The sequence below is a fragment of the Rhinolophus sinicus genome, chromosome 7, assembly GCF_057876585.1.
Source record: "Rhinolophus sinicus isolate RSI-liver-muscle chromosome 7, RSI-T2T, whole genome shotgun sequence".
Taxonomy (NCBI): domain Eukaryota; kingdom Metazoa; phylum Chordata; class Mammalia; order Chiroptera; family Rhinolophidae; genus Rhinolophus; species Rhinolophus sinicus.
In genome coordinates, this window is record NC_142507.1 from 4,783,214 (window position 1) to 4,809,988 (window position 26,775).

The window sequence follows — 26,775 nt, forward strand, 5'->3', positions numbered from 1 at the left end:
GCCTTCCCTTTGTTTTCTATACAAGTATTACCTTTTTTGGGAGTATCATTGGTTAAAAACATTGTATAAATTTACAGACTTTTTCGATGTCTGTGTTGCTATAAATATTTCTATATTTTAAGAAGGCATTAGAATATACATCTATAATTTTCCCCACTTAATACTGAATTTCAAAAACATTTTTCATGCCAATAAATAATCTTCTACAACCTCATTTTTAATTGTTGCATAGCCCATTTTTAATTGCTATGAACTCATTTTAAATTAATGGACAAATCCTTTATAAACACTAGATGGCTTCCATTTTTTGCTATCATGAAAAATATTTCAATGGAAATACTTGCATATGATCCTTTATGTACTCCTTTAATTAGTTCTTCAGGACAAACTTCTAGAAGCAGAATCCATGTCTAACGGTTTGTAAGGGCACACAGATATTCCTGTGGACACCAACAGGGTCAAAAGTTCTCTCTCAGAGCATGAGAAAGCGGTTTTCTCTGAATCTCATTAGTTCCAAGTATTATTACTGCATTAGCCATAATATTTTAAAACCAGTGATAGCACCTAGTATCTCCAGTCTCCTTGCTTGGTGGTGTACGCTAAGCTGAGCTCTTTGCAAGAATTATCTCGTTAATCATCACAACAGTTATGAGGCAGCTGCCATTACTACCATGATTGTTGGAGGAGAAAGCATAGGTCTAAATCTCTGAATAGATGATATCATTTTTATTTAACAAATGAAGTTATCCGATCTGTGGCTTGTAAGTATTTTCTCCTGTTCCGTGGGTCTTCCTTTTTCACTTTCTTGATAGTGCCCTTTGAAGTACAGAACTTTAAAATTTTGACAATGTCAAATTTACCTATTTTTTTCCTTTGGTGACTTGTGCTTTCGGTGTCATATGTAAGAAACCATTCCCTAACCCACCACTATGAAGGTTAAGGTCACAAGGAAATGCACTGCAGCAGAGTCTTGTATCATATCTTTTTGAACTCTGGCGTTTGTGGGCTTACCTGCCCTTTTATTTCTATAGTATCCATGCTTTATCAGAAGTTTAGCCAAATTAAAGAAAAAAAACCAATTCCATGACATATGGCAGACATAATGCTACTTTTCCTCATGGTTATGATATAAGAATAATAGCATATACTAATAATAGTTAGATGTAATAAAATCATTTAAATGCAAAACAAATGATAGTTTTTAGTTTGGAAAGGTTTTACATCACAGTCAGTGCTTGAAATAATTTTAGAAACTTAAAGGAAGAGAAAAACAGCTCCTCCCCAAACACTCATTATTCTTTTTCACTCCCTTTTCAGATATAATTTACATACCATCAAACTCATCCTTTTAAAGTTTATAATTCAGTGGTGTATGTATATTCACAAAGTTGTACAACTATACCCCATCTAATTCCAAAACATTTCTTCACCCTAAAAATAATCCCAGACCCCATTAGAGTCACTCCCAATTTTTCCTCTCCCCAAACCCTGGCCACCAGTTGTCTGCTTTCTGTGTCCACGGATTTGCTTATTCTGGGCACTGCATATGAAGGGAATCAAACAACACGTGGTCCTGCGTGCCTTATTTCTTTCACTTAGTGTACTGTTTTTAAGGTTCATCCATGCTGTAGTATACATCAGTACTTCATTCCTGTTTAGGGCGGAATAATACTCCATTGTATAGCTATATACTACGTTTTGTTTGCCCATCCATCAAGTGATGGACATTTAGGTTATTTCTGGGTCATATGCTAACTCTATGTCTAACTTTTCGAGGAACTGCCAAACTGTTTTTGCGGCAAACTGCACCAGTTTACATTCCCACCAGTGATATGTGAGGGCTCTGATTTCCCTACATCCTTACGAACTCTTTGTCTGTCTTTTTGATTATAGCCATTCTAGTGAGGGTGAAGTGATAACTCATTTGTATTATTCTAATTACCAATGAATGGTATTGAGCATCTTTTCATATGATCAGTGGTCATTTGTATAACTTCTCTGGTGAACTATTTACAGCAGTCCCCCTTTTCCTCAGGGAGATATGTTCCAAGACCCCCAGTAGATGCCTGAAACCATGGATAGTACCAAACCCTATATATACTATATATTTTTCCGTACATACATACCTATGATAAAGTTTAATTTATAAATTAGACACCATAAGAGGGTAACAATAACTAATAACAAAATAGAACAATTATAACAGCAAACTATAATGAATGTTATGTGAATGTGGTCTCTCTTCTCTCTCTCATGTATCTAATTGTACTGTTCTCACCTTTTCACTTCAAAGAAGCACTTTAGTTTCTTTTTTGGCATATACTGATTGCCGGCATCATCACTCTTGTGCTTTGGGGCCCCGATGAAGTAAAGTAAGGGTGACGTGAACATAAGCCCTGTGATACCACAGTCGATCTGATTACCCAGATGGCTACCCAGTGACTGATGGGTGGCAGTGCCTACAGAGTGGAGATGCCAGACGAAGGGATGAGTCACACCCTGGGTGGGACAGAGTGGGACAGTTCAAGGTTTCACTATGCTGCTCAGAACGCAATTTAAAACTTAGGAATTGTTGATTTTGAATTTTCCGTTTAATATTTCCAGTCTGTGGTTGACCACAGGTAATGGTGAAACCAAGGAAAGCCAAACCGTGGAAGAGGGGGCTACTGTGTTGAAATTGTTTGACCATTCTTTAATTGGATTAGTTGTCTTCTTATTACTGAGTTATAAGTGTTCATTATGTGTTCTGGATACGAGGCCTTTCTTAGATATATAATTTGCAAGTATGTCCCTCGTTCTGTCCGTTGTTTTTTTACTTCATGATGTGTACTTTGAAGCACAGCCATTTCCAATTTTGCTCAAGTCAATTTATCTAGTTTTTCTTTGTTTGCTTGTGCTTTAGGTGTCGTATCTAAGGAGTGTTGCTTAATCCAGGGCTATGAAGATTTACTCCTGTGTTTTCCTCTAAGAGTTTTATAGTTTAGCTCTTACATTTAGACTTCCAATCCATTTTGAGTTAATTTTTATATGTAGTCTGATTTAGGTTCAAGTTTATTCTTGTGCATGGAAATCCAATTGTCCCAGCACCGTTGTAGAAAACACTGTTCTTTCCCACTGCATTGTCTTTGTAGCTTTGTCGAAAACCAAGTGACCGTAAATGTATGGGTTTATTTCTGGACTCTCAGTTCTATCCCATTGATCCATCTGTCTATTCTTATGCCAGGTACTACACAATCTTGATTACCATAGCTTTGTAGTACCTGTCCCACTCGTTATTTTTTATTTATATCAGAGATTCCTAATCATGCTCTGCTTTATTCTTTTAAGATACACACACACACACACACACACACACACACACACACACACAAGGTATATAAATATATATACACACGTATATATTCGATATACAATATATATTCAATATATTGAACATACAGAATATGTAATATATTGAAGTACACACAGACACACACACACGGACAGATGGTGCCCCTAAAAATGTATACACATTTTTAGAAAGGAAAAAGCTGTATTAAAATTGTAATACAATGAATGATGCTAGCATTCACTTGATTAACGCCATCTTTTGAGCGAAACATCATACTACCCATTGCTGCCGTAATTCAATTCAACTTCAAAGTAGTACATAGATAACATCTTTTACAATGTGAACATTGTTTTGGCGCCCCTGGTATACTGAATCAAGGAATCGTAGTATTGTACGTATGGTGTGCTAAGTTAGGTGTATTAGCTGCACAATCTAACCAACAAAGGTGGGAATGCGCTGGGTCATGTATTGTTCAGAAATATTTACAGTGGTCTTTTTTCCCCACTTTCATTAGGGGAATTGAGTACTTCAGAGAATGTCAAGAGGTCAAAAACGTACCATTTAAGTCTATTCTTTGGTGTTTCTGAAGATTTGGAGTTTGGGGTGAAGAGAGAGGTTTTGGAAAGCTAAAAGTGAGCAATGAGAAATTTGTCAGTAAACTGACACGTGGAGGCAGAAAACCTGCGTTGAAATTCTAGTTCCTACATTACGAGTTTGATGATTTAGGGCAACTCATTTAACTTACTTGATGTTTAATTTCATTTATCATTCATCCATTATTGCCTTTTTCTTCTCATATTCCACTCTGTCAATGTACATCTTAAAACGTGACTTCCAAAGCTGGTACAATCATGTGAAGTGCTCTCTGGCAAACAGAGAGAATCGTCTTTGTTCTGGACCTGCATTCTTGTTCATACCATCCAAGAGCGATGTTCTTCTTCTTTTTTTCCTTTTTTTGGCAGCCGGATTACATTTGATTTATCCTTCTTTCCTTTTTTTAAATATTTTATTGGGGAAGGGGAAAAGGACTTTATTGGGGGAACAGTGTGCACTTCCAGGACTTTTTTCCAAGTCAAGTTGTTGTCCTTTCAATCCCAGTTGTGGAGGGCGCAGCTCAGCTCCAGGTCCAGTTGCTGTTGCTAGTTGTAGGGGGCACAACCCACCATCCCTTGCGGGAGTCGAACCAGCAACCTTGTGGTTGAGAGCCCACTGGCCCATGTGGGAATCGAACCGGCAGCCTTTGGCGTTAGGAGCACGGAGCGCCAACCGCCTGAGCCACCGGGCCGGCCCTATCCTTCTCTCCTTATGTTGAGTACTATTTTTCTTCCCTTCTTGCTCTCTAAAGATTTAATTAGCAGTGAAAACAGCTTACTTGACAGTATATGTTGTTTTAAGGCCATGTTGTTATTGAAATCATAGAAGTACCGGTACATCCAGGCTGCGAATATGGCTCCTCAAGCAGCCAAGAGAAGCATTCTTCTCAGGGTCTTGAATATTAACGAATATACTTTAGGGACCTAGTTTTTCAACTTCCTGGGACAAAAAGTCTCTTCCACATTGTGGATTTGGCCTTTCCTTCTGTTTTCCTGGTGTAACCTTTCCCTCTACTCTGTGAGTCTTTTTCTTTTCTTCAGAGCTTCTGCTTAGAGTTTTGGCTTCCTCGGGTATATTTCAGCTTTCCACAACATCTCATGATCTCACTGTGCCCTACCTGTACCTCAGGGCTTCTTTGTCCAAGTCTTTCCAGCTTCTCCTCCCAATGTTTTCTCAGTTTCTCAAGCTCGATTCTTGAATGAAAAAGAGTCTGCTCAGTCAAGCATCTCTTTTCACATCAGCCATGTCACTGGTTGTTGGCTACAGGCTGTAGAGCAGGGGCCCACTTCTAACCACCTAGCGAAGGCTGGTCAGCCAGCATCAAGGGTCAGGGGAGGGGATGGTAGAATAAAATGAATGTTATCTGTGTAGAGTTTCAAGCCCTACGTTTCCAGGAGGTAGCTGAGTAAGGAAATATAGGGGGAGGCGAGAAGGCTGAGGACAACTCGAGACGGAAATACATACGAGAGAAAAGAGAAACTCTACAGGACGCGTTATTATTAGCATGTGACCAGTTTACTTTATAACATATGATACATTGTTTTTAAAGAGACAGATACATGAATCAAAAAAATGTTTTGAAATAGCTAGAATGGTGCATATAGTTTTGCGTTAATAGTCTGAACTTACCGAATGACCTTGCTGTATTCTTACCCCACCCTCTTCCTCGCAGGTAGAAGAAGAAATCCAGACTCTGTCTCAGGTATTAGCAGCAAAAGAGAAGCATCTAGCTGAGATCAAACGGAAGCTTGGGATCAATTCACTACAGGAACTAAAACAGAACATTGCCAAAGGGTGGCAAGATGTGACAGCAACACCTGCGTAGGTCCCCTTGATCATATGTCTTTCTAGAGAATGTAAAGGACACTTCTGCCTTTTGTCTGGGGAGGGGAGTAGAAATGCAGCGAGGATGCTTCTATAACCTCTCTTTGTGCTACACAGGGCACTTTCACCCCAATTCTCAATGTACCTGATGGTGCTCTAACTTTGGTCCTCCAGACAGTTCTAGGAAATGGAAAGAAAAACAGCCCCATGTGAGTCGAAGAAAGAAAATCTAAGTTCCCAAGATGTTGTAGATTGACTCGCCAGATATGTGCATGTGCCATTTAGATCTCAGACAAACCCAGTGGAGTGAGTGGTGACAGAATCCTGGGTAAACAGACAGGATCAGATAAGTTTTGAGGTCACCAACTTCTCCAAATGGGGAGGCAGGATTTGACCAGTCTTTTTTGACCCTGCTTTATACATCACTGGTGGTAGAGGCTCGCCCCTTATCTTCCTGTCTTTCGCTCACGTGACTTTGGACATGGCATTGTCATGGTGCCGTGTTGTTTTCTGGCACAAGAAGGGGCATGCTTCTAGTAATAGATTCTGAACGCCGTTGTCTGTCTTCTGTGTTCAGTCTCACCTGCTAAGCTGGTAGGGCCGACTGCATCCTGAGACGACAGCGCTAGCGTGCCCACCCCCTTGGCCCACTTTCTACCTATAGAAGTAGGAAGTGGGCAAACATGCAGGAAACTATTCTTTGTGGCACCATAAACTGTCTTTGTGTTTAATATCGATCTTGAAAGGGTGAGTAAAAATGCCTGAGCATTCCTTTCTATAATGCGGGGCTCTGAACGTCTTTGCAGGAGGTACCATATCCTTTTGTTTTGTTTGTTTTTGTTTCCCCTTCGCTAATCCCTGGGGAGATGAGAAAGGGGAGGTGGTGAATCATACCTTTGTGCCTTTGTGTCACAGCAAGTATCACAGCCATGTGAAGTATTGTACCTTTTCCGTCCTCTATTGAGAGGCCACAAGTCCTTATTTGGTAGTTCTACAGACACGCAAAATTAAAAAAAAAATTATTTATGCTCATACAGTTCATTTGGATAATAAAGTGTACATGGCCCCGACCTTGCTTCTGGCCCCTTTTTAGGAGATAAACTTGTAAAAGGCATGTGAGGAATTTGATTTCATTTTTGTTTTGTTTGGCTTAAGTGGAGAAGGCAAGACTAAGAGGTATAATTTCTTTCAGCCTCTGGCTCACTTTCATCTTTGCTCCATGACTGTTTTTAGCCCTTCCCCTGAGTTCCCCGGCCTTGCCTTTACAGGCGTCTGTCTTGCCAGCTTCTCAGGGCCCCACAAAGATTGTGAAGTGATGCTCAGGGATAAGAGGACATGGTGATGCTGAGCTGGTGGTTGTGAAGGATGTTAGATGTCCTGGGAAAAAACAGGTCGGCTTACTTTTCTTTGCTCTGTTTTTATCATTTAACACAGATACAAAAAGACATCGGAAACCTTGTCTCAAGCTGGACAGAAGGCTTCAGCTGCTTTCGCGTCTGTGGGATCCGTCATCACCAAGAAGCTGGAAGACGTAAAGTATGTCCTCCATTTTCCTTGCTCGTTAAGTAGCTGAGGCAAATTATTGTACAATATACCGCGCTTGCTTTTGTCTCCTGACTGGTTCTGGACGAGGCTGGAACGTGTTCCCGTGAGGGCGGGCACACCTTCATAGCAGGCCCTGAATCGCTGCCTCAGTTCTTCCAGGCACAGCCGTCTCACTTTTAGGCATTAGCGTTCTAAAGGGTCGTCTCCGGAATACATTTAAAGTTGCTGGAAAATTCTGGTTGTGAACTTTTCTCCTTTGAGTGCTTCCTGACTGTACGGGGTAAGTATGTCTCTCGTGGTTGCAAGAGTGTGGTTGTGGGCTGAGCCTGGCGTCTCACTGAGGACGCATCCAGGAGCGTATGCCCGGCTGGAGCCTTCCCTTCCCTTGTGTGTGGTACGTTCTTACACCATGATGTGACTACAACACGCCCACTTGTGCACTGATCTGCAAGCCGTGTTGACATTCATGCTTAGGCCCAAATCTTGAGTTTGAGCTTTCGCTTTTTATTTTGCATTGATCTTTTTCGATGAGTCTGCCGAATTTTCCTGGCCGGTTTGATAAAACTGCATCACAGTGCTTTTGTGTGCCTCGCCCTGCCCCACGTGTGAATTAGAATGGTGCTGAAAATGACAGATGGGGTTTAAATTTGCTGTGCTTCTGTTGGCATGAAAGACTTGTGTTTTAAAAACAAAAACCCTCAGATTGCATGACTTTGTGTTTTTCATTTGTGGGGAAAGTGGATTTTACAACCAGAATTTTGTTGGTTGAACAACTTTGGCTATCAGTGTTTTATACTTTGTACCCAAAACACCAAATGACTTGCTCATTATATTTGGACTATCGACATTCTAAGCATAATGTAATAAACACAGCTTTCTTGAACCCTTGGACGACACACACACACACACACACACACACACACACTCACACACACTTCTCAGGTGTTCTCATTTCCTTTTATGCTGACTCAATTATGCAGCACTTCTGAGTTCAGTTAAAACCTTACACAACTTTATAAAAATAGGTGATTTAATTGTTTTAGATTTACCAGCACTTCCTTTCTTTTTTAATGCTTACTCTGGCTTCTTGCAGATTGCAAGCTTTTTCACATTCCTTTAGGTAAGGAGGGTTTGCACCGTCACTGCCACTCAGCAGTTGTCTCAGACAGTGTGCTTCCTAGCTTGTGATGCCACGTTGGATGGTCGTGTTTGTCCACTACGTACTTTTCTGGCCTTTAGAATAGTTTGCTCTAATGCTATTCCTGTTTTTTAAGGGAGGATTTCTTGTATACCATGGGTAATGGATAAATTAAAAGAAGAAGAAATTGACACTGTGGATCAAGGGATATGGAAAGGACTTTGGCTTTTTTTTTTTTTTTTTTTTTTAAAGAAGCCACTCTACCATGGCACGCAGAATTCCTCCCTTTTAATGTCTGACTTTGTTTGTTTGGTATTGATGCCTTCATTTCTTTGGTGCTCTTAAAAGGCTGGGTCATTCACCTGGGTCCCATTATGCAATGTAATAGACTGCATATGTACTGGTAGTCTTCCGTCTTATATGGGTTACTCTGATGTGTGTGTGTGTGTGTGTGTGTGTGTGTGTGTGTGTGTGCACGCTAAAGCAGACAGAAGATAAAATATGCTACTACTTTGCACCTTTTAGTACCTGTTTTACTAGCTTACAGAGTGTACTGTTTGTTATTTCTTTACACTAGCTATGTTCTTTAACTATGCGCACAAAGAAATTTCATTGTTGCAAAAGGAAAAATAAGGTCTGTTAGGCTAAAAGAGAAAGCACATGAAAAGGACGTCAGCCCACACCACGCCTTACAGAAGGAACCTTCGTGATGTGGAGCAAGCCTCTCCTCTCTCTCCCATACAGACCATTTATGCAGTTAGTAGTTGGAGAAAACGAAGGTGGAGGAAGGTCTTTAGAATGTAAGCAGGAAGGATAATATAGTAGCAGCCATCTTTGTTCTATGCATGCTAATTGTCTTCTCCAACAGTCACTAGCTGAGGTCTAGGTATTTAATCTTCTTACGTCAGTAAATGGGTACTTAACAGATAAAGCCCTTCTATCCTAGGGACACTTAGTCCTGGACGTCAGAGTAAGTCATGGGGATTAATCAACTGTAAATGTTGAGCCCTTTAAAGCTAAAATTGTGCTTTAAAAGAAAATCAAGAAATCATTTATAGGAGGTGATTCTGTACCTGGTGTTCTATTAAAAATAGCCTCGGTGCTCCAGGCAACGACGACAATTTTATCTGAAGTTATTTGAATTGTGTGACTACGTATTCAGTCACATCACCCATTCTGCCACCATCAGATTGTCTATTGTGAGCAGGTTCAAAGGCTGTAACCATCAACCAGAAAGGTTCTGGTTTACAGGGACCTTAAAACGCTTGAGGGGATGGAGTCGGGGAAGGCAGTGGGGACTCGGGTCGAGTTAGGAATGGAAGAGCCCTGTTAATCCCTGGTTATGAAACAATGTTAGATGTGATAGAAGCAAAAATAGAAAGACAGGTAAGTGCTGCTGAGGAATGACGTGTACCATCGGTACGCAACACCATTCTTTCTCTCCACCTGTAAATGACGCACGATGGCACAGTATGTGCCGTCTTACTGGTTCACCAGAAAAACATGGGGCTGTGTTGCTCTTCTCTGGCCACTCTTTTCATTTCATTTCATTTCAAAAACAATTAAGACTATACTCTCTACCATCTCCAGCCTTGTTTTCCAACATACTGCCTACCAATACGTGGGAGTTAAAGTAAGTCTTTGATGCAAACTTGGAAATGAAGGACAGAAGTTATCTTTTGAAAGCTAAATTTCATGATTTGTTCTTACCAATGAAAAATTGGGTCAAGTCCTTTAAACAAATAATTTCTAGGCCAAGAAGTTCTGGTGGTAATCTGATTTAATGTGTTCACATAAAATAGAAAGTGTATCAAAACGTGTATCATAGAAAACATATAAAGAAAACCACATCTTTATATCACAGAGGCAAATACTGGCCACCTGCCCCCAAGAACTGTCCAAGAAGAGGGAGCTGACAGTAGCATCTGAGTGTTTTACTCCCAGCAGGGCCTTTTCTCCCAGGGAAGCAGAGCCGGATGCAGGAGGCCATTTTTGGTTAATCCTGTTAACGCTCCTTTGTTCTGGGTCCCGTTTCCCAAGCAGACTGTGGCAATGATTTCATTCTCTGACCGAATTGTGCATATTTTGCTGACCAGAATTGTTAGACTAGTCAACAATTTTTATTTTATGTTGCCAAGTAATAAATTAGCCCTTGGTGTTTAGATGATCTGTCCTAAGCCGTGAGTGGGTGTGTTATGGAGAAGAAGGAGAAGAGAGAGAGAGAGAGAGAGAGAGAGAGAGAGAGAGAGAGAGAGAGAGAGAGAGAGACCTGGTTTTGATGCCCTGAGAATTAGTTGTTTGCCACAGCAAGGTTAGGAGCCAGACGTGGGACACGGTGCTTTCACCCTGGGAGAACCTCTGGGGACAGCCAGCTTTCCCCCCATGTGGTGTGTTCATATCCACCCCTCTCCTATTTGCTTATTTCCTACACATAATAGGGCAAGCATTGACTTTATGCCTTAATTTTTTGAGAGAAACTTTAAAAGAAACTTCTTATTTCACTTAGTGCCAGTGTTAAGCATTGATTTTCATGTTAGTAAAGCATACTGTAATAATTCAGCAGCCTCATGAGTCAAGTATTTTTTGGTTATTTAAGAGGAAGTGCTAATTAACTTTGCCTTTATTTCCAAAGCCATTTCTCCTTTTTACATGTGTGTGTCTTCATATAAACCTCTAGATATTTTTTATTTGTGTGGGGCTCATGAAAGTTATTCTAGACAATTCTGTTTTGCTGAAAATTGCTGCCACTTAATGGGAAAAGAAATGATTTTTTTTTTTTTTTTTTTTTTTTAAGATTTTTTTTTTTTTAAAGATTTTATTGGGGAAGGGGAACAGGACTTTATTGGGGAACAATGGTCAAATTGTTGTCCTTTCAATCTTAGTTGTGGAGGGTTCTGTTCGGCTTCAAGTTGTTGTTCTTTCAGTCTTAGTTGTGGAGGGCGCAGCTCAGCTCCAGGTCCAGTTGCCGTTGCTAGTTGCAGGGGGCACAGCCCACCATCCCTTGCGGGAGTCGAACCGGCAACCTTGTGGTTGAGAGGACGCGCTCCAACCAACTGAGCCATCCGGGAGCTCAGTGGCAGCTCAGCTCAAGGTGCCATGTTCAATTTTTTAGTTGCAGGGGGCAGAGCCCACCATCCCTTGCGGGACTCGAGGAATTGAACTGGCAACCTTGTGGTTGAGAGCCCCGCGCTCCAACCAACAACTGAGCCATCCAGGAGGCAGCTCAGCTCAAGGTGCCGTGTTCAATCTTAGTTGCAGGGGGCAGAGCCCACCATCCCTTGCGGGACTCGAGGAATTGAACTGGCAACCTTGTGGTTGAGAGCCCACTGGCCCATGTGGGAATCGAACCGGCAGCCTTCGGAGTTAGGAGCACGGAGCTCTAACCGCCTGAGCCACCGGGCCGGCCCCGAAATGATTTTTTTTTTTTTCTCCTCTTGTTAAAAAGAGAGTGCCTGTGGATTAGAGTCTGAGAAGCCTTAATGAACTTTTCCACCTTTTGTGCCCATATTTCCTAATTTCAGTTACAAACAGTTCATTTTTATTCATTCATTCTTTCAGTCAGAAGTATTTACTGAATGTTAACTATGTACCAGGAAGTGTTCTAGACATAGGGTTGGAGTTACCAAGCCAAATAACAAGCTGGGTGAAATTTGAAAGCTTTAAAGAATATAATCTCAAGTGAAATAAATGTGAGTATGTGTTTCAGTGAGTCATCTGTAATAACCAAAATGGTGAACAGTTATGTACCAGGCAAGACTGTATATAGTACTTGTGAAGGAGACCTTCTCAGAGCAGTGACAGTAAAGACTGTGCCCCCACCCCCAATCCCCCAGGCACTTCCAGCAGTTACTTTGGTTCATCACTTACAATCAAGAGATGACCGTGAGGGCAAAATGGAATAATAATACATAGATAGCTCTTAAAAGCCTCTCTGGCACATAGTCAGCATTCAAACAAGTTAAATATTAACTCTTCCTTTTCTGTATATACTACTTACTGCTTCCTTCCTGCTCCTTCCTCCCTTACTCTCCTCCTCCCCATTAATTATTATTAGGGATGGAAAGATCAAATAACTATGTAAGAAACAAAGACAATTTAAAAAATCAATTCGGCTTTTTAAACGAATCCCTTTTCCAGAGTCAGAGTAAATAGAAGATGAAGACGCCCTTAGTGAGAATCAGGGTCCCCTCTGGTTTTTCAGCCTTTATGTCTCAGGACTTATTTGTTATGCAGGATAATCCTGAATCAATGTGTGCCCTGGGTGTTGATTTTACAGTCAACGTGAGGCATTTAGGATTCATTTTGTGATTATTCCTTCCACTTGGCCTTTGACCTATGCCCTCTTAACCGGCCTGTATGCTGGTCTAAGGGGCACAGAACCCACCAAACAGCCTTTTATGGGGGTGCTTAGGGACAGTCACTAGAATCAGCTGTGAATTTCTGAAATGCACACTTACTTTATCCACCTATTTTCTCATTTTGTTGATACTCTTGAATTCAATGTGTGAGTCCCATGGACGAGCAATTTATCACGTTTGGCCATTCCTCACCTTCATTTGCCAGCATTTGTTAATTTCTGCAAAAATAAATGTTCTTGTCAAAAGTCTTTCAGTTACAAGAAACAGAAAATTATGCAAAATAACTCACTAGGGAGAATGTGTAGCAGAGAAAGGACGTTTTTAGAGTCCAAGGAGAAGAAAGGAAGGAAGCAAGCCGTGGCCCCGCTCTGACTAGCCCCGCTGGTTGGAAAGCCATTAAAACCAAAGTAGCTTCTAGAAACCCAGGAAACCACTGTTCCTCTCCCACCCAGCCCTCTTCCCTGCATGGCCATTTCTCCCTCCTTTCCTCTGTCTCTCTGCTGATATTTGGTATCTTCCTTTCTTTGGGAACTGGTATCCTCCGCATTTTTGCAGCTGGCACCTGGTCCCCCAAAATATCTTCCTCAAGTTCCTATCCCGACTGACCAGTGGCTGAGTGTCCTAATCACAGAATCTCGGTCTAAGAATCTTAACTGTTTTGACTTTTTATTATTTTTGCATTCAGTCCACACAATGTGCAGACCACCACCAGGTTAGCTGTACTGGGTGGAGCTGTACTGGCCCATGTGTCAAATTGACCATGGTGGGGACAGCTGTGGCAGTATGGCTATTGGGCAGCTTCTTTAGAGGGTTCTAAGGAAGGGCAGGGAATGCTTGGAGTTCTGGCATTGTAAACTAAGAAGGATGATTTTTATTACTACCCTTCAAATATGGATCCAGCACACTGCAACAGATCAAACAGAAAAGGAATTAGCAAATTCCTCCCGGGATAGTTTACCGCTGTGATAGGCTAGAGAGAATGCTGAGCTCTGGGGATCTACAACCTTAAGTAGGAGGATGTCCAAAGAGTTGACTGATTCTCTTGACTGCACCACCTGCCAGCGTATGTTGATTTATATCAAGCACATACTCCATATTATTAGATAATGCAAAATGAGATGTGGGGAACTACACTTGAAATACGTTGTCATCTATAACGACCGAGTCTGAGAAAACCAAATCATACACACACACGATATTTAAGTAGAATTGAGAATACATACCTTGGACTGTCCAGTTTACCCAAAGGAAAGATTACTCACCAAAAATGCCGTGTCCGTGATCAAAGTATTGTAAGTGCAGTGGCAGTAGCAACAGGACACAGGGACTTTGTGAGCCCAAGAATTGAGGTACTTTCTTTTGTCTTGTGAGGTGGCCTCTATGGGAGATGGCTGAGAGAAGGTGACCTTGAACCTAAACAGGGAACTGCATTGCCCTTGAGTAAGAAGTTGGTCCTAGTAAAACAGGGGACATGTGTTATTTGAATGACCAGTAAGAATGTTTAGTTTAATTGAGATGAAGTACAAATGTCTCTTAGTAGAAAATGGATACTGCTGCTACTAAGGAGGGATATGTAAATCCCTTAAAATAGGTGATTTATTTTGAAACCTTCCTGTTCTGGTACCAAATAAGTGGGAGAAAGACGGCTGAGGAGACCTTCCTTGGCCTGGTTTGTGTGTGTGTGTACTTGTATTTGTGTGTCTCGTTTTTTTATTTTTGGTTTTTTTTTTGAGGGGAGGCGGTGAACACTTAATTAGGAGTCCAGAGCCCACGTTCTTGACTCTGCTGTGATCGTGGGTAAATCATTGAACTTCTGAGCCTTGGTGCTCGATGCCTTATAGTTTGCAAAGTGCTATAAACACGCAAGGTTGAATCATTAGCCCAATTAACGACGGGGGTTACAATGGCTCAGGAATAGGAGTAAATTATGTGGGAATAACCGTGACTCTCCTCCACCTCAAAAAGTAGGTAATTCTCCCTGGTGCCCGAAGAACAAGCTCCTAGAAAGCGACGTTTCGCTTGCTCTTTATAATGTCTAATCACCACTGTACTAACTTCATTTCTGTCTCTTTTTAATGCTGCCTCTTAGTATACGCTCCATTCAACATTCAATTAGCATGCCTGCTATGAGGTAAAGTATATTTTTACAAAATAAAAAACGTTGGTCTTGTGCTTTCTTCTTCTTGACTGAGACGTGTACCTTGAGCTGTTGTGAAGTAGAATTCTACTCGAAACAAGCTGCATGTTTAACAGTGTGTCAGTTTTCGGTTGCTCTTCCCGGAATGTTAGAAGGGGTGGATATGAGAGAGCCAGAGAGCCATGAAATGTTTGTGATTTAAAAAAGAATGATTACTTCTATTTTATTTTCTAACCCTGTTGTTTCGTATCTGAAATCTGTTCGCGACAGTGGACACGACTCATCTAATCCACCTTTTCATGGATATAGGTGCCCCACCACCTCTGTCCACGTTAAGTTCCTTACACTTCGCTTTCCTCCATCTTCCCCATTTCCGCTTCCTGCATCCCATTATGACATTTGGAGCCAACTGCCACTTAATTCTTCTGTCCTCTTTCATCAGAAGCAGTTGGTACATGTTATTAGCTCATCTACTTCTCTAGAGAGGCCGCGGGTCTCTAACAACGGGTGTTTGGCTTAAACTTCAGCGTATGTCAGAACTACCTGGAGGGCTTGTTAAAAGGCCCCTTGCTTCCTGCCTGCCTCCAGCCACCCCCGCCAGGGTCAGCCTAGGGTGGGACCTGAGAATCTGCATTGCTAACAGCTTCCCTCGAGCTACTGAGGCAGCGGCCTGGGCACCACACTTTGGGAATGGTTGCCCATCACCACTGTGGGAAGGAGGAAGCCCCTGCTCCCGTCTTCACCTTTTCCATCATGGCAGTAGTAGGAAGGATATTCAAGGCGGTGGATAGTGTAAAACTTCAGGAACCCAGATGTGAGCAACGTAGGTGCTGTGATTGCCCTCATTAATATGGATGATGTGGGAGGGGCTTTCCATGGACTCAGAGTGCTTCTGGCTGTCTGGGCAGCTTGGTGAAGAGGCCAGCCACGTGTCTGCACGCCTCCCTTCCTTTTGGTCGCTCCTTTTGTCTTGCTGCCCTCTGGTAACCAGGACCCCTGGTACGGACCCACCTATAGTCTGCTTGTCAATGTGGGTTCAAGTAGGAATCTTGCCAGGCAACATGGGAATTTAAACACAAGTTCTAGAGCATAGTGCCTTCACCCAAATTAAACTGACCCAACGGTGGTATTTCCTTGTACTGCGACAAGTTGGTTTGGGAAGTGACAGAATGGTGCTTTACCTTGTTTCCTCTTCACACGGTACTTGACTGTATCTGTAGCTCTATGTCTAAGACTGGCCTCATTCGCGGAATCACAGCATCATTGTAGAAACCTTAGAAGACGTGGATCGTTGTACAGAATGATACATATGTGTGTGTGCCTGCACACCTGTGGTACAGACAGATACATCTGTGCTTTTGCTGATTGAGAATAATGGCCAAGAGGAATAAAATCAACTAACGATGTTTTCAAAATTGATGGATTTTTGTTTTTCAATGTTTGTAATTTTACTTTTTTTTCTCTCCTCTCCATAGAAACTCCCCAACTTTCAAGTCATTTGAAGAAAAGGTTGAAAACTTAAAGGCAAGTAGAGAGGTGAACAGCTGTTTGTTTATCTTTCTTGGTGTCTTAACCTTCTTTGGTTGTGGGTAAATCATTCAAATTACTGTTTCATGCTAAAAATATTTAAAGAACTTTAACAACTTTATTCTATACATTATTAATGGATATTTAAGGATATTTAAAGTGCTGTGTATTCTCATTCAGTGTTTCTGAGTGTGTTAGAATGCATGACGGCATTTTAAGTGCTGAAAAGAAATGTGTAATTTAAAATACAATAGCTCTTAGAAGTGTGTGCTGCTCTTGCGTGATTCATTTCAAATACTTTTGTAATTGGACAAAATTTAATATAAATTTTATTGTCTACAATTAAAAACAAGGTAGCAAAGCACAAAAACAAAACAAATTGATCGTACCACACAGAGACAGTGGCACTCGGTGTATGCCAGATAACTGTGCTAGTCTGACTTAGAAGAAACTCCACCGTACACTGTAGTTTTCTGTACCATTAAGTATTCCTCCTCCGTATGTTGTTTAATGGCTGCTCGCATGTGCCTTGTAATGGACATTGTGTGTCCAGTCCTCAATTACTGGGCATTTTTATTATAATGACGATGCCACGGTGATCATCACTGATGAGTCAGTTTTATTGTTGGGTTGCTTTGATTTCAGTGAAGGTGGACAGTTTCCCATAATGATTAGCTTTATTAACTTGTAAATTGCATTATCTTCAAGATTATATTCAAAACTATAAAATCATCCACTCTTAGGATCACAGGTCACCAGAAAGGTTGTTTAGTTCCCATCGCTGCCCGCACTTCTCTACAGTTTGTGCAAAGCCCATGGGTTCCTTTCTACCTAAACTAATCCTGATAATTATGGTGGGTATTTTTTAAGGATTAAAACTAACATCTTAAGTGTCTTATATAAATAAACTTTAAAAATGCAGATTTAGTCAGTCTTTCAGAAGAATGGTGAGTCATTTATGTTTTACTTATTTTTTCTTGTTTTTTATTATTAGTTTCAGGTGTACAAAAGAATGTAATCAACACTTACACCCCTCACAAAGTGATAACCGCCCTCCCGCAATCTACTGCCCCTCTGACATCGTATACAGCTGTTACAATTCCACTGACTCTATTCCTTATGCTGTGCTCCACATCCTCTGACTATATATAGATATAGACATATATAGATATATAAAATTATAGTTGACATTCATTATTTTTAAGTGCATCATTTATAAATTACAGAAGCAGGGAAGAAAAACAAACGCTGTCAGGAATTATAATCCAGGCCCAAAATTAAGGTAGCGCCAGTGGGACAAAGTCGAGAGATGTTTAGAAATAAGAAATGATAGACAAAAAGTTAGTGATTGACTGGATGTGGAACAAGAGGGGGACATATCGAGGAAAACTACCAGGTGGCTGAGTGGGACAGCCAGGTAGGTGCTGCTGCCATTCAAAGTCTTAAAAAAGAATAGGAAAGGGACCAGTTGTGGGGAGTAGGAGTTCAGTTTTAGACATGTTGAATTATAAGGAGTTTTAACATTTTTTTTTTTATAATTAGGAATGTCTTTTTAAAATTTAAGAAATATAAAAACTGTGCAAATTTTTCAAACAACTCAAAGATTTTGGATGGGAAAGCAAAAAGAATGAGAGACATTTCCAACTAGATTGCAGTTGCTAATGAGTCTCCGGCGAGTCAATTAAGATTGAGCTAAGAGCCAGGTCGAGTTAAACCCACTGTGTTGCACTGACTGGTTTTTTACTGTTAGTCACCTGTCCTCCCGGAAGAGAGAAAGCATAGATACATCAGTGGTGTTAAGCATGAAGTGACACATGTAAGGATTTTGAAAGCATAAAATATTGTACAAATGGAAGGCAGATCAATTCATTCCGACACGTGTTTACTGACAATTTCAGGCCAGGTATGTTGCTGTGGAGGGAGAACCTGGAGAGCTTATTGAAGCGTAGATTTCAGGTCTGCAGACGGAGGTGGGGAGGCAGGTCTCTGATTCTGCATCTCTAACAAGCTCCCAGGTGAGGTGGAGTCTGTAGGTCTTTGCAGCACATTCTAAGTATGAATAACAATGGGTTAGAAAGCCGACACTGTAGCAGAATACATGTTGCTTTCCATTGTTGTACTCAATCATGTTTCATGCATGAGTGAAGCTGAATGCGCAATCTGATGGACTACAAAGTTATGCAAATATTAAGAGAATTCAATTGGTATTTTAGAATAATAGGCCTTAAAGAATTCTTCAGACAGATTTCCCTGTGCAGAACAATGAGCAGATAGGGGAAAAAAGGAGGAGGGGCAGAATTTATCAATCGGAACGTTTCATCAGGGAAGACTGCATGTTTTTCTATATAAGTGCACTGAATTCCCTGCATATATAATAATCACTGAGCCATTGTGTTCCTATTTGCTCTTCAAAGTCAAATTGGACTTACTTTATGCAGAGTCAGCTAAGTTTATGTTTCATGATGTCTTGAAGTTTACGGTGCCTTTTCCTTTTTGAACTTGTTTTAAAGTCTAAAGTAGGGGGGACCAAGCCTGCCGGCGGGGATTTTGGAGAAGTGTTGAATTCGACTGCAAATGCTAGCACGACTGCCACGGAGCCTCTTCCAGAACATACAAAGGAGAGTGCGTGAGATTCCTACCTTGGTTCTGCTACCCACTGCCAGATGCTGCGAGCGGGATCCAGGCACATCTTGTCAACATTCATTGCTGTGAATTTCCACCCCATGTGCTTTTCTTTAGCTTTACGTATTCCTTTGACCAAATAGTCTGTGGGTTGAACAAAATAAATGTATCTTCACCTCTGTTCCTGGGCAACACAATACCCATTCATATGCGTTTAAGGCCCTTTATTTAGGAAGCGCGGGTAGTACCTGGGGACCCTCACTAGAATGGTCTGAAAAGCTGCAGGTTGTCATAATGGCTTTCCTTCTTTACAAAGTGGCTCTGGATCGGGGATGCCAGTTTGATCTTTTCCATATGATTTTTTTTTTCGTCTTTGAACCTCTGTATATTTGATTTTTAACTAAAATTGTTCTTTACAATTTTCTGAATCCTGGTTATTGAATGTGTGGACATACTTTTCTTTACCTCCAAGGGAAGGACTACCAGGTACAAGAGATATTTTTGAATATTGTTTTGGTGTAAGCTATCTTATATCTTGGGTGTCTGAAGACACCAGACTAAATAAATCAGCACTACATCCCATTTGTTATAGTTTTGTGAGTGACGATATGTACAGTAACCCAGATTCCTAGGTGACTTGAGAGTGGAACCCTCACATCCTTGCTTGTTACCATTTGTGACAGTTATCGTGTATTCCTTCTTACGCCAGTTACTTATGTCAACTTATTTTCACCCGATTAGAGTTCACCAGAGTAAACTGCAAAGGAACATTCTGAACCAAGCATATTGTATTATTAGTAGGTTGAAATAGGAACACTCTCATCCAATGCTCAATTCAAAAGTCTGAAAATTTTTTACATCTAGGTAGCTGTCAAAAATGCTAAGATCAATCACATCTACGGAAAACACTGCTGTCTCCCATTTAATTCATTTAGCACCATTTTAAATAGGAAGCACACCGAGTTCTATGACTGATACAACTTGAAAAAATTTTATAACAAGGGGTTGGTGATAACTCCAGAGGATTTAACACATTCATAAAAATCAACTCATCATTTTCTACTTGTATGTTTCCAGTGTGTAAGAAATAATTGAATGATTCTGTAGACGTCGCCCCCAACTTCGAAAACTGAGTGTCAGGGCTGAACGCACCAAAGCCTCCAGCAGTAATGGCACGGAGGCCACGTACTGTCAAACTCTAGAGGCTACTTACTCATCACCTTCCCCTTATGCTTTGTATGGTCATAACCTCAACGCTGTCTTTGCTAGTTATCAAGCTGTGATTGTCTTATTATTGTTTATGCCAAATGTTCACTGCCAAGCTTGGAGTGACCTAAAGCATTTTAAAAAAGCATGAATAGATGTACTCTGTACGTTATCTTAGGAAAACTAAATTTGAAAAGCCACAAGTGTTGGTTGTTATAAAATAACATGCTGCCATTCTTGATTCTGAGAGCTTTTGTTAGCATTTCAGGTGCATTTGGCACTCCGCTCTATTCCATGTGAGAAGCTTAATAAATTCTGTGTATCAGTGGTATAGGTCTCAGTATTTATTATGAGACCAGTGGTCTGGAAACAGCTTGTTGCATTGAATAATCAACTGGTGTCCTATGCTTTAAAATAAGGCACTTTTTTACCATCTGCTTTCAACACTGCTTCATGGTATCAGACTAATGTATTATAAATTATTTCCTTAGAGAGGATTGAAGGCAAAGGTTGTTGAAGCATTGTCCCGAAGGAGTGAAGCTATAGAAAAATGTTTTTTAATAGAAATATTGTGGTTTTTCAGCATAACTGTTAAGTTATATTTTTCTACCAACTATGTAGTCTTTCAGTTTTTTTTATCACAGTATTTCTTTATCACATTGTTTCTTGAGTGTCCGGCCCTTATACTATCTTAACAAGGCAAAATGGAGTAAGATGACAATTTTTTCAGTTGAGGGAAATATCCTGAAATCTCTAGTTTGTGGGGAGAAATAATAGAAATAGGGGTGGAAAATGGGATGGGTGTTTGTGGGTACTGGTGATGGCTGTGAAAGAAGAAATCAGAGAAATCATGTAATCTGAAAATGATTTAATCTAGCGTAAAGTACTCTGCCTCTTAAAAGAAGTAGTCAACAGTAGAGGGAGGATGAATTTAGAAAAATAAAACATGGATTTAGAAATATTATTCAAAATGGTCTTTGTGGAAGATTCAATGTTTTGAACTCAGTTACACTTTATTACGTTTTGTTTGATGCTATAAAAAAACAGCAACTTGAGGGTGAACTCGCAGATATTCAAGGATTCAAGAAATGTCAGAGAACAACCCCTGAAATTGTCCCTTTCTTACAAAGACATGGCCCATTGTTACGGAGTTTGTGGGAAATAAAGCAAAAATTCTTATGCTTATGAGACCAAAGTAATCAATGGGAGAGCGTGGAACTCACTGGATTATCATTTAGAAACTCAAAGAAACTACTGAAAAAAAGAAAAGGCATGTTTAATTTGGAATCACTATTTCTGGATTTGTTAATCAAGAAATGCACTCTGTCTATTTTTCTTTTGTATAGTATTTGAAAACAATAAAAATTCTGAAATTTGGGTGTGGGTCCTTTTGTATGTATTACCTGTCTGTTGAGGAAAGATGTGATAACTCCTCTCCTGACCCTTATGAAAAATCAAATTTTTGCCCTTAGTGAGGAGACATTTGGCCATTCATCAGTGACTGTCCCATTGTAATAGGACTACTTATAGAGACCATATTGGATTAGTTAATACAAAGCGTTGTCACTTTTAAGTAAAACTGCAAACCTTACATTTCACTCTTTTCGTATTCTGAACAAAAATGAAAACAAGCCAAAATAACTCAATCATAGTTTATAAGCCACCAGAGGGCAGGGTCCGCATGTGGCTGTCACCTGCCAGGGTTTCCTACTTAAAATAAATGCTATTTGGCAACTAAAATTCGTGCCAACTCTCATATGTAATTTTGATGTTGCTCAGTTTGGCTGGCAGTGTGATTATTTTAATGTGGCAGTTTTCTTAGCCCCTAGTAAAAACCAAACACAATTTTGTTGCTGGGGTATTTTTAAGTGGGTAGTATCTTTCACTTTCACACCCTCTATTTCAATGGAGTTTAAAGTTCCCCCTTGGTTTCTAGGATTACTTCTCTTATTTTTCAGGTCGACTGTTTTGTAGTGTTCCCTTCTCCCACCTCCTTAAATGTTACTGCCTAGCCCCACTCATCTGCTACACAATCTTCTTAATGCTCTTATTCATCTTATGGCTGGAAAGACTGTCTTTAGAGTGACACTAATATCTCCCAAATGTATGGCTGGCCGTGTCCTTTTTCCAGGTTTTCATGCATGCTTAAGGGGCATGAATGTCTCATCACCTCCTGGTCACCTCTATATAGCTGCTGTTTATCGAGCTTTCAGTACGTGTTGGACACTGTACACCCATGTCCCTTAATATTTGACTCCAGGACGTGACAGTGTCCCTTTTACAGATCACAGCCTGCAGATGTGGAGCCAAGACTTGAACAATCTGTTACCCACTTTCCTTGCCATCCGCCATTACTAACATTTTTACAAAGCATAGTAACAATTTGAAGCTATAGGGGAAAGAGGACTGTATAATAAAGAAGGAAGGGATGGTCCAAGGAGTAGAGCAGGAGCAGAATCCCTGTGGTGCCCTGAAGACGTTAAAACACTGCCTTCCGATTTGATGTCACAATTGGTGCTTGCGTAGGCAAGAACAAAGTGTGCGGACACCTCTTTGTCAATTTGCCGAGTCCTTTACGCCCCTCTCATTTGGTGCTCTACCAAAGACAGAGAACTAAGCATACCTTGACGTCGGCTGAAACAAACTCATGTTAAAAATTTGAGGATTAATTCCAAAATACCTGTTGTCACAATTTTCAAGGAATCTACCAGCTGGCTAAGGTAAGACATGAACATCGTACATCATGTGAATTCTAAGAGCTGGGATGTTAGTAATCCTGTGTATCCTGTGGCCAGATACAGATAAGTTTGCACAGCAGTTTCTTAACACAGGGCCTAGTAATTTGTTTTTACAAATGAGGAAGCCAAATTAACATTAAATTGGTTTGCCTGAGGTCAGGATTAGAGTCAGGACTAGAACTAAGGGTTCTTACGGTCACTGGCCAATGCTCCCTAGTTCATCACACTTTTCCTTGACCGGAAGTAGAAGCAGCAACAGCCATACAGAAAAAAGCAAACGTGTCTTAGGCAAGACCTCATTAATGGCCAAGGGAAGTAAATGGTTTAAGTGCCGAGAGGAGAACTTATCTGGAGTAGAATTTATCTGGAGCCCCTTACTGAATTCGTAAGGATTACCTTACAGCTGGCTAGTAATAAGTCTCTGTATGTACGTGATTCACACAATTACACACCATTCCCAAGTTACTGTACTTCTGCTGTTCTGTATGTCGTCTTAAGATTTAAAATCCGTAGTCAAAGGTATCATTAAAACGGGCTGTGGTCATACATAAAAATTCCTTCTTTCAAAGTACTTGCACATGAGTTGGAAAGAGTGCGTTCCACCGGCCCCCAAAATAACTAATTACATGTAAACAATTGCCTAACTAATATAAAATTACTGGATAGAAAATGGATGGACAGCTCAATTTGTAAACACTCTTAAGTAAATTTGTAAACACTCTACGGTGTTAGGCTCGGTTTTGAAGCGTGGGGGCCAATTCTGGGAATTAAGATTGTTGGGAAAGGGAGAAAACCGAGGGGGGGGGCCCTCTGGTGGTGCCTATTTAGGCACATTCCGTACTTTTATCTGGAAGTGACAACAATGTCTCGGAAAGATGTTTTGTAACGCGGGTGGGCTGACCACAGAGGAGGCAAGGACAAACTTGGATCCAAGATTTCAGAACTGGTTGCGCCCTAATACGTTATGTGCCCAGTGTCAGGGACCCAACAGCAAAATCCCTGTTACCAAGTTGAGAGAGCGGACGCTGAACAAAATCACTGGTAAGTAAAATGGCATATGAAGAAGCGGTAAACGGTAGAGAGAAAACCGGGGGCGCCCGATGGTGTGTATTTGGGGTTCCAATTCTAAATAATGAAATCAAGGAGACCCTCTTATCTGAGCAAAGACCTGATGAGCGATAGGGGAACGAGCCCCGCAGCCACGTGGGGGCCAGCAAGTGTCGCATTATCAGAATTTACAGCAGGACAGGCCCAAGGGATACCTGGGAGGCCGAAATTCCCGAAGTGAAGAACGGTCTCCACGCAAAACGAAGCGGATTGCTGCCAGCAGACAACCTCTGGCCAACCACTTAACCCACCGATTTACTTCCAGCCTCTCCCACACCACTCTGCGCGTGCGCCGAATAGGCCACGCCCACCACGCATCAGTGCTTTGCGGTATAAAGGCGGACCTTCTGTTGCTCCACCCGTGACCTGCGCGCTCGCGGAGAGGTTAAAGGTCAGAGGTTCTGGAGCCATCATGGCAGCGCTCTGTCGGACCCGTGCCCTGACTGCCGAAAGTCATTTCCTGCGAGTGTTCCTCGTCTCTCGGCCCTGTAGAGGCGCAGGCACTGAAAGTGGCTCCGGGAGCGAGAGTGCCGAGCCCACGGAGTCTAGATCGCGCCCTGGCGGTTTCGCGAGCGCTCTGGAGCGTCACTCCGACCTGCAGCGGAAGGCGGAGCTCGGACGGACGAGGGTGAGTCGCGGGAGCTGTGCCAGTGACGCGGTAGGCGGGGCCGGGAGTCGGGACGGAGCCCGGCGTTGGGGGCGCGGCCGAGAGTCGGGCTCGGACGCCGGCCTTGCGGTGGAGCCGGCAGTCTGCGCGGAGCCCGTAGCAGCGGCTGGTTCCGGGGTCGGGGCGGGGCCTGGTGTGGGGGCGGGACCGGGTGGCTGGGGCGGGGCCTGGTGTGGGGGCGGGACCGGGTGGCTGGGGCGGGGCCTGGCGTAGGGGGTGGAGCCGGCAGGGGGTGCGTCTTGCCTACCCACTGGCAGGCCACTTGGAATGGGGCGCGTGGTTGCTGTTTTCTTTCATTTCTTGTGTTTATGTGCGGCATTTACGGGCTGCACCCGCGGTGTCCACACTCCTTTGCGCGTGTCTTCCTGAAGCGAGCGCTGCCAGTCAGGCGGTCCAGGGCGAGTCCTGCACTCGGAGGCGAGTTGGACTCACCCCGGAGAGGCTGGGCTCTCTGCTGTTCCTGTCTAGGCTGTAGCTCCTGCATGGAGCTTGCTGTCTGGCGTGCAAGGATCTTTATAAATCTGTGTTAATTCAGTGGCGAGGTGGAGAGAATTACTGTCTCTATGAACTGGAGCAAGCAGTTGAACGTGTCAGCGTTTCACTTTCCTGTAAACAGCTGTCGTGCAGGGTGGCTGTCCTATGGGATGGCCTCCGGGGCCTCTGGTCCTGCTCCCCACATAAGAACACAGGACATGGTGGGGCCAAAAAGGAACACCCACGGAGCCATGGAGGGGGGAGTGATACCACTATATTCTCGCTGGGCACCCGCCTCTCTGCATTCCTCTCTTGCAGGCTCAGCCACCATCCTCTTGCTAGCCCCCAGTTGCTGCTGGCATAGCCCCGGCAGTTATATTAGTGGCCAATGGCTCACAGGTTACAGCTGACGGCCAACTAGCTACAGCTGATGGCCATCCAATCACGGTTGATGGCCATTTACTACCTGAGCCAGCACCTTTCCACCTGAGGCGGAGAGCCTGGAAACTGCTCTCCTGGCTCTGTCCCCACAGGACTTTAAAAAAATTCCCATCTGTCTCAGGCAACACATTGGTCAAATATGATAGAATTACTAGATAAATGAAGTGGAAGAAATAGACGTAAATGCAAGCCAGATTTTTTTAATCATTCGAGTCAACAGACGTGAAATTGGATGTCTGGCAATATTAAGTTATTTAAAAACACTCAATTTCTGTATTTATCTCCTTGGGGCCCAGTATCAAACAGTTAACAGACACATAGTGTCCGGGACTGTAGAAAACTGCCTGGCATCTCTCACAGTGCGTGCCTCTTAGTGGGCTGAGGCTCAGTAAGTGTCTGCCAAATGGGTGAATGAATGAAATGTATGCATAGTGCATATTTGAACTTGAATTAGGCCTAGACTGTTCTTTGACCTGAGATCTGTGTGTGACTGCTCAAAAACAGTTGTACAAGTGAGAATAGTACAAGCTTGCGTATATTCCTTATATGAGCTTACCCAGAATAATAATTCAGCAAAAACAATTGTGGGACTAATAAGATAACTGAAAATACCACGTTTGTTTTAATTTTAATGTTAATTGGAAGTTTTCAATGCTTTTCTGACTTATGTTTATGAGGTGCAATATGAGTAGTTACTAGGTGTTGACAGAGATTCAACTTTGTGAAAAAATGTACACCTTAGTGTTTGAAGTTTCTGGATCTATTGAATTGAATAGTGTCCTGAGATTACTAGATGAATAAAGTTCATCTTTATTGTGTGATCAGGATTTTTGAAAAAAATTAATTTATAAAGTAATATTTGCTTACTTTAAAAAGAGAATTTAAATAGCATTGAAGGTTGCTATGAGAGATGTGACAACCCCCTTTCTCTTTTTCTCACTTTCTGAAGGCTGGAGGGTGTATGTTTTAAAAATGCATATTCCAGAAATTTTATGTATACACATGTAAATAAAAGCTAATTATTGATACATACGTGTGTGTATATATTTATAAACTTAGCACATTG

The 26,775-nt window shown here is 41.8% G+C and overlaps 2 protein-coding genes and 1 long non-coding RNA gene across 10 annotated transcripts in view; 2 read left to right on the forward strand and 1 right to left on the reverse strand.

Moving 5' to 3' along the window:
- Positions 1–21,659, forward strand: part of TPD52 (tumor protein D52) — an 86,401-nt gene extending 64,742 nt beyond the window's left edge. For 2 of the 7 annotated variants that reach the window (XM_074319265.2, XM_019725540.3), the window contains exons 3-8: positions 5,598–5,746; positions 7,184–7,285; positions 8,388–8,414; positions 14,880–14,921; positions 16,403–16,451; positions 18,965–21,659. In XM_074319265.2, coding sequence (XP_074175366.2) covers positions 5,598–5,746; positions 7,184–7,285; positions 8,388–8,414; positions 14,880–14,921; positions 16,403–16,451; positions 18,965–19,084 — 489 coding nt within the window. In that variant the 3' untranslated portion in view covers positions 19,085–21,659. Of the gene's footprint in view, positions 1–5,597; positions 5,747–7,183; positions 7,286–8,387; positions 8,415–14,879; positions 14,922–16,402; positions 16,464–18,964 lie in introns of all 7 variants that reach the window. The other 5 variants (XM_019725532.3, XM_019725547.3, XM_074319264.2 and 2 more) reach the window with 5 other exon arrangements.
- Positions 18,316–24,434, reverse strand: LOC141568686 (uncharacterized). The gene is made up of 3 exons (XR_012491910.2): positions 24,283–24,434; positions 19,094–19,220; positions 18,316–18,503 (listed from the first exon to the last, which is right to left on the reverse strand). It is a non-coding gene; the product is annotated as an uncharacterized LOC141568686 (long non-coding RNA).
- Positions 24,435–24,442: 8 nt separating this feature from the next.
- Positions 24,443–26,775, forward strand: part of MRPS28 (mitochondrial ribosomal protein S28) — a 97,998-nt gene continuing 95,665 nt past the window's right edge. Inside the window, exon 1 of one of the 2 annotated variants that reach the window (XM_074319266.2) lies at positions 24,443–24,755. In XM_074319266.2, the coding sequence (XP_074175367.2) occupies positions 24,540–24,755 (216 nt within the window). In that variant the 5' untranslated portion in view covers positions 24,443–24,539. The remainder of the gene's footprint in view (positions 24,756–26,775) is intronic. The other variant, XM_019725571.3, reaches the window with a different exon arrangement.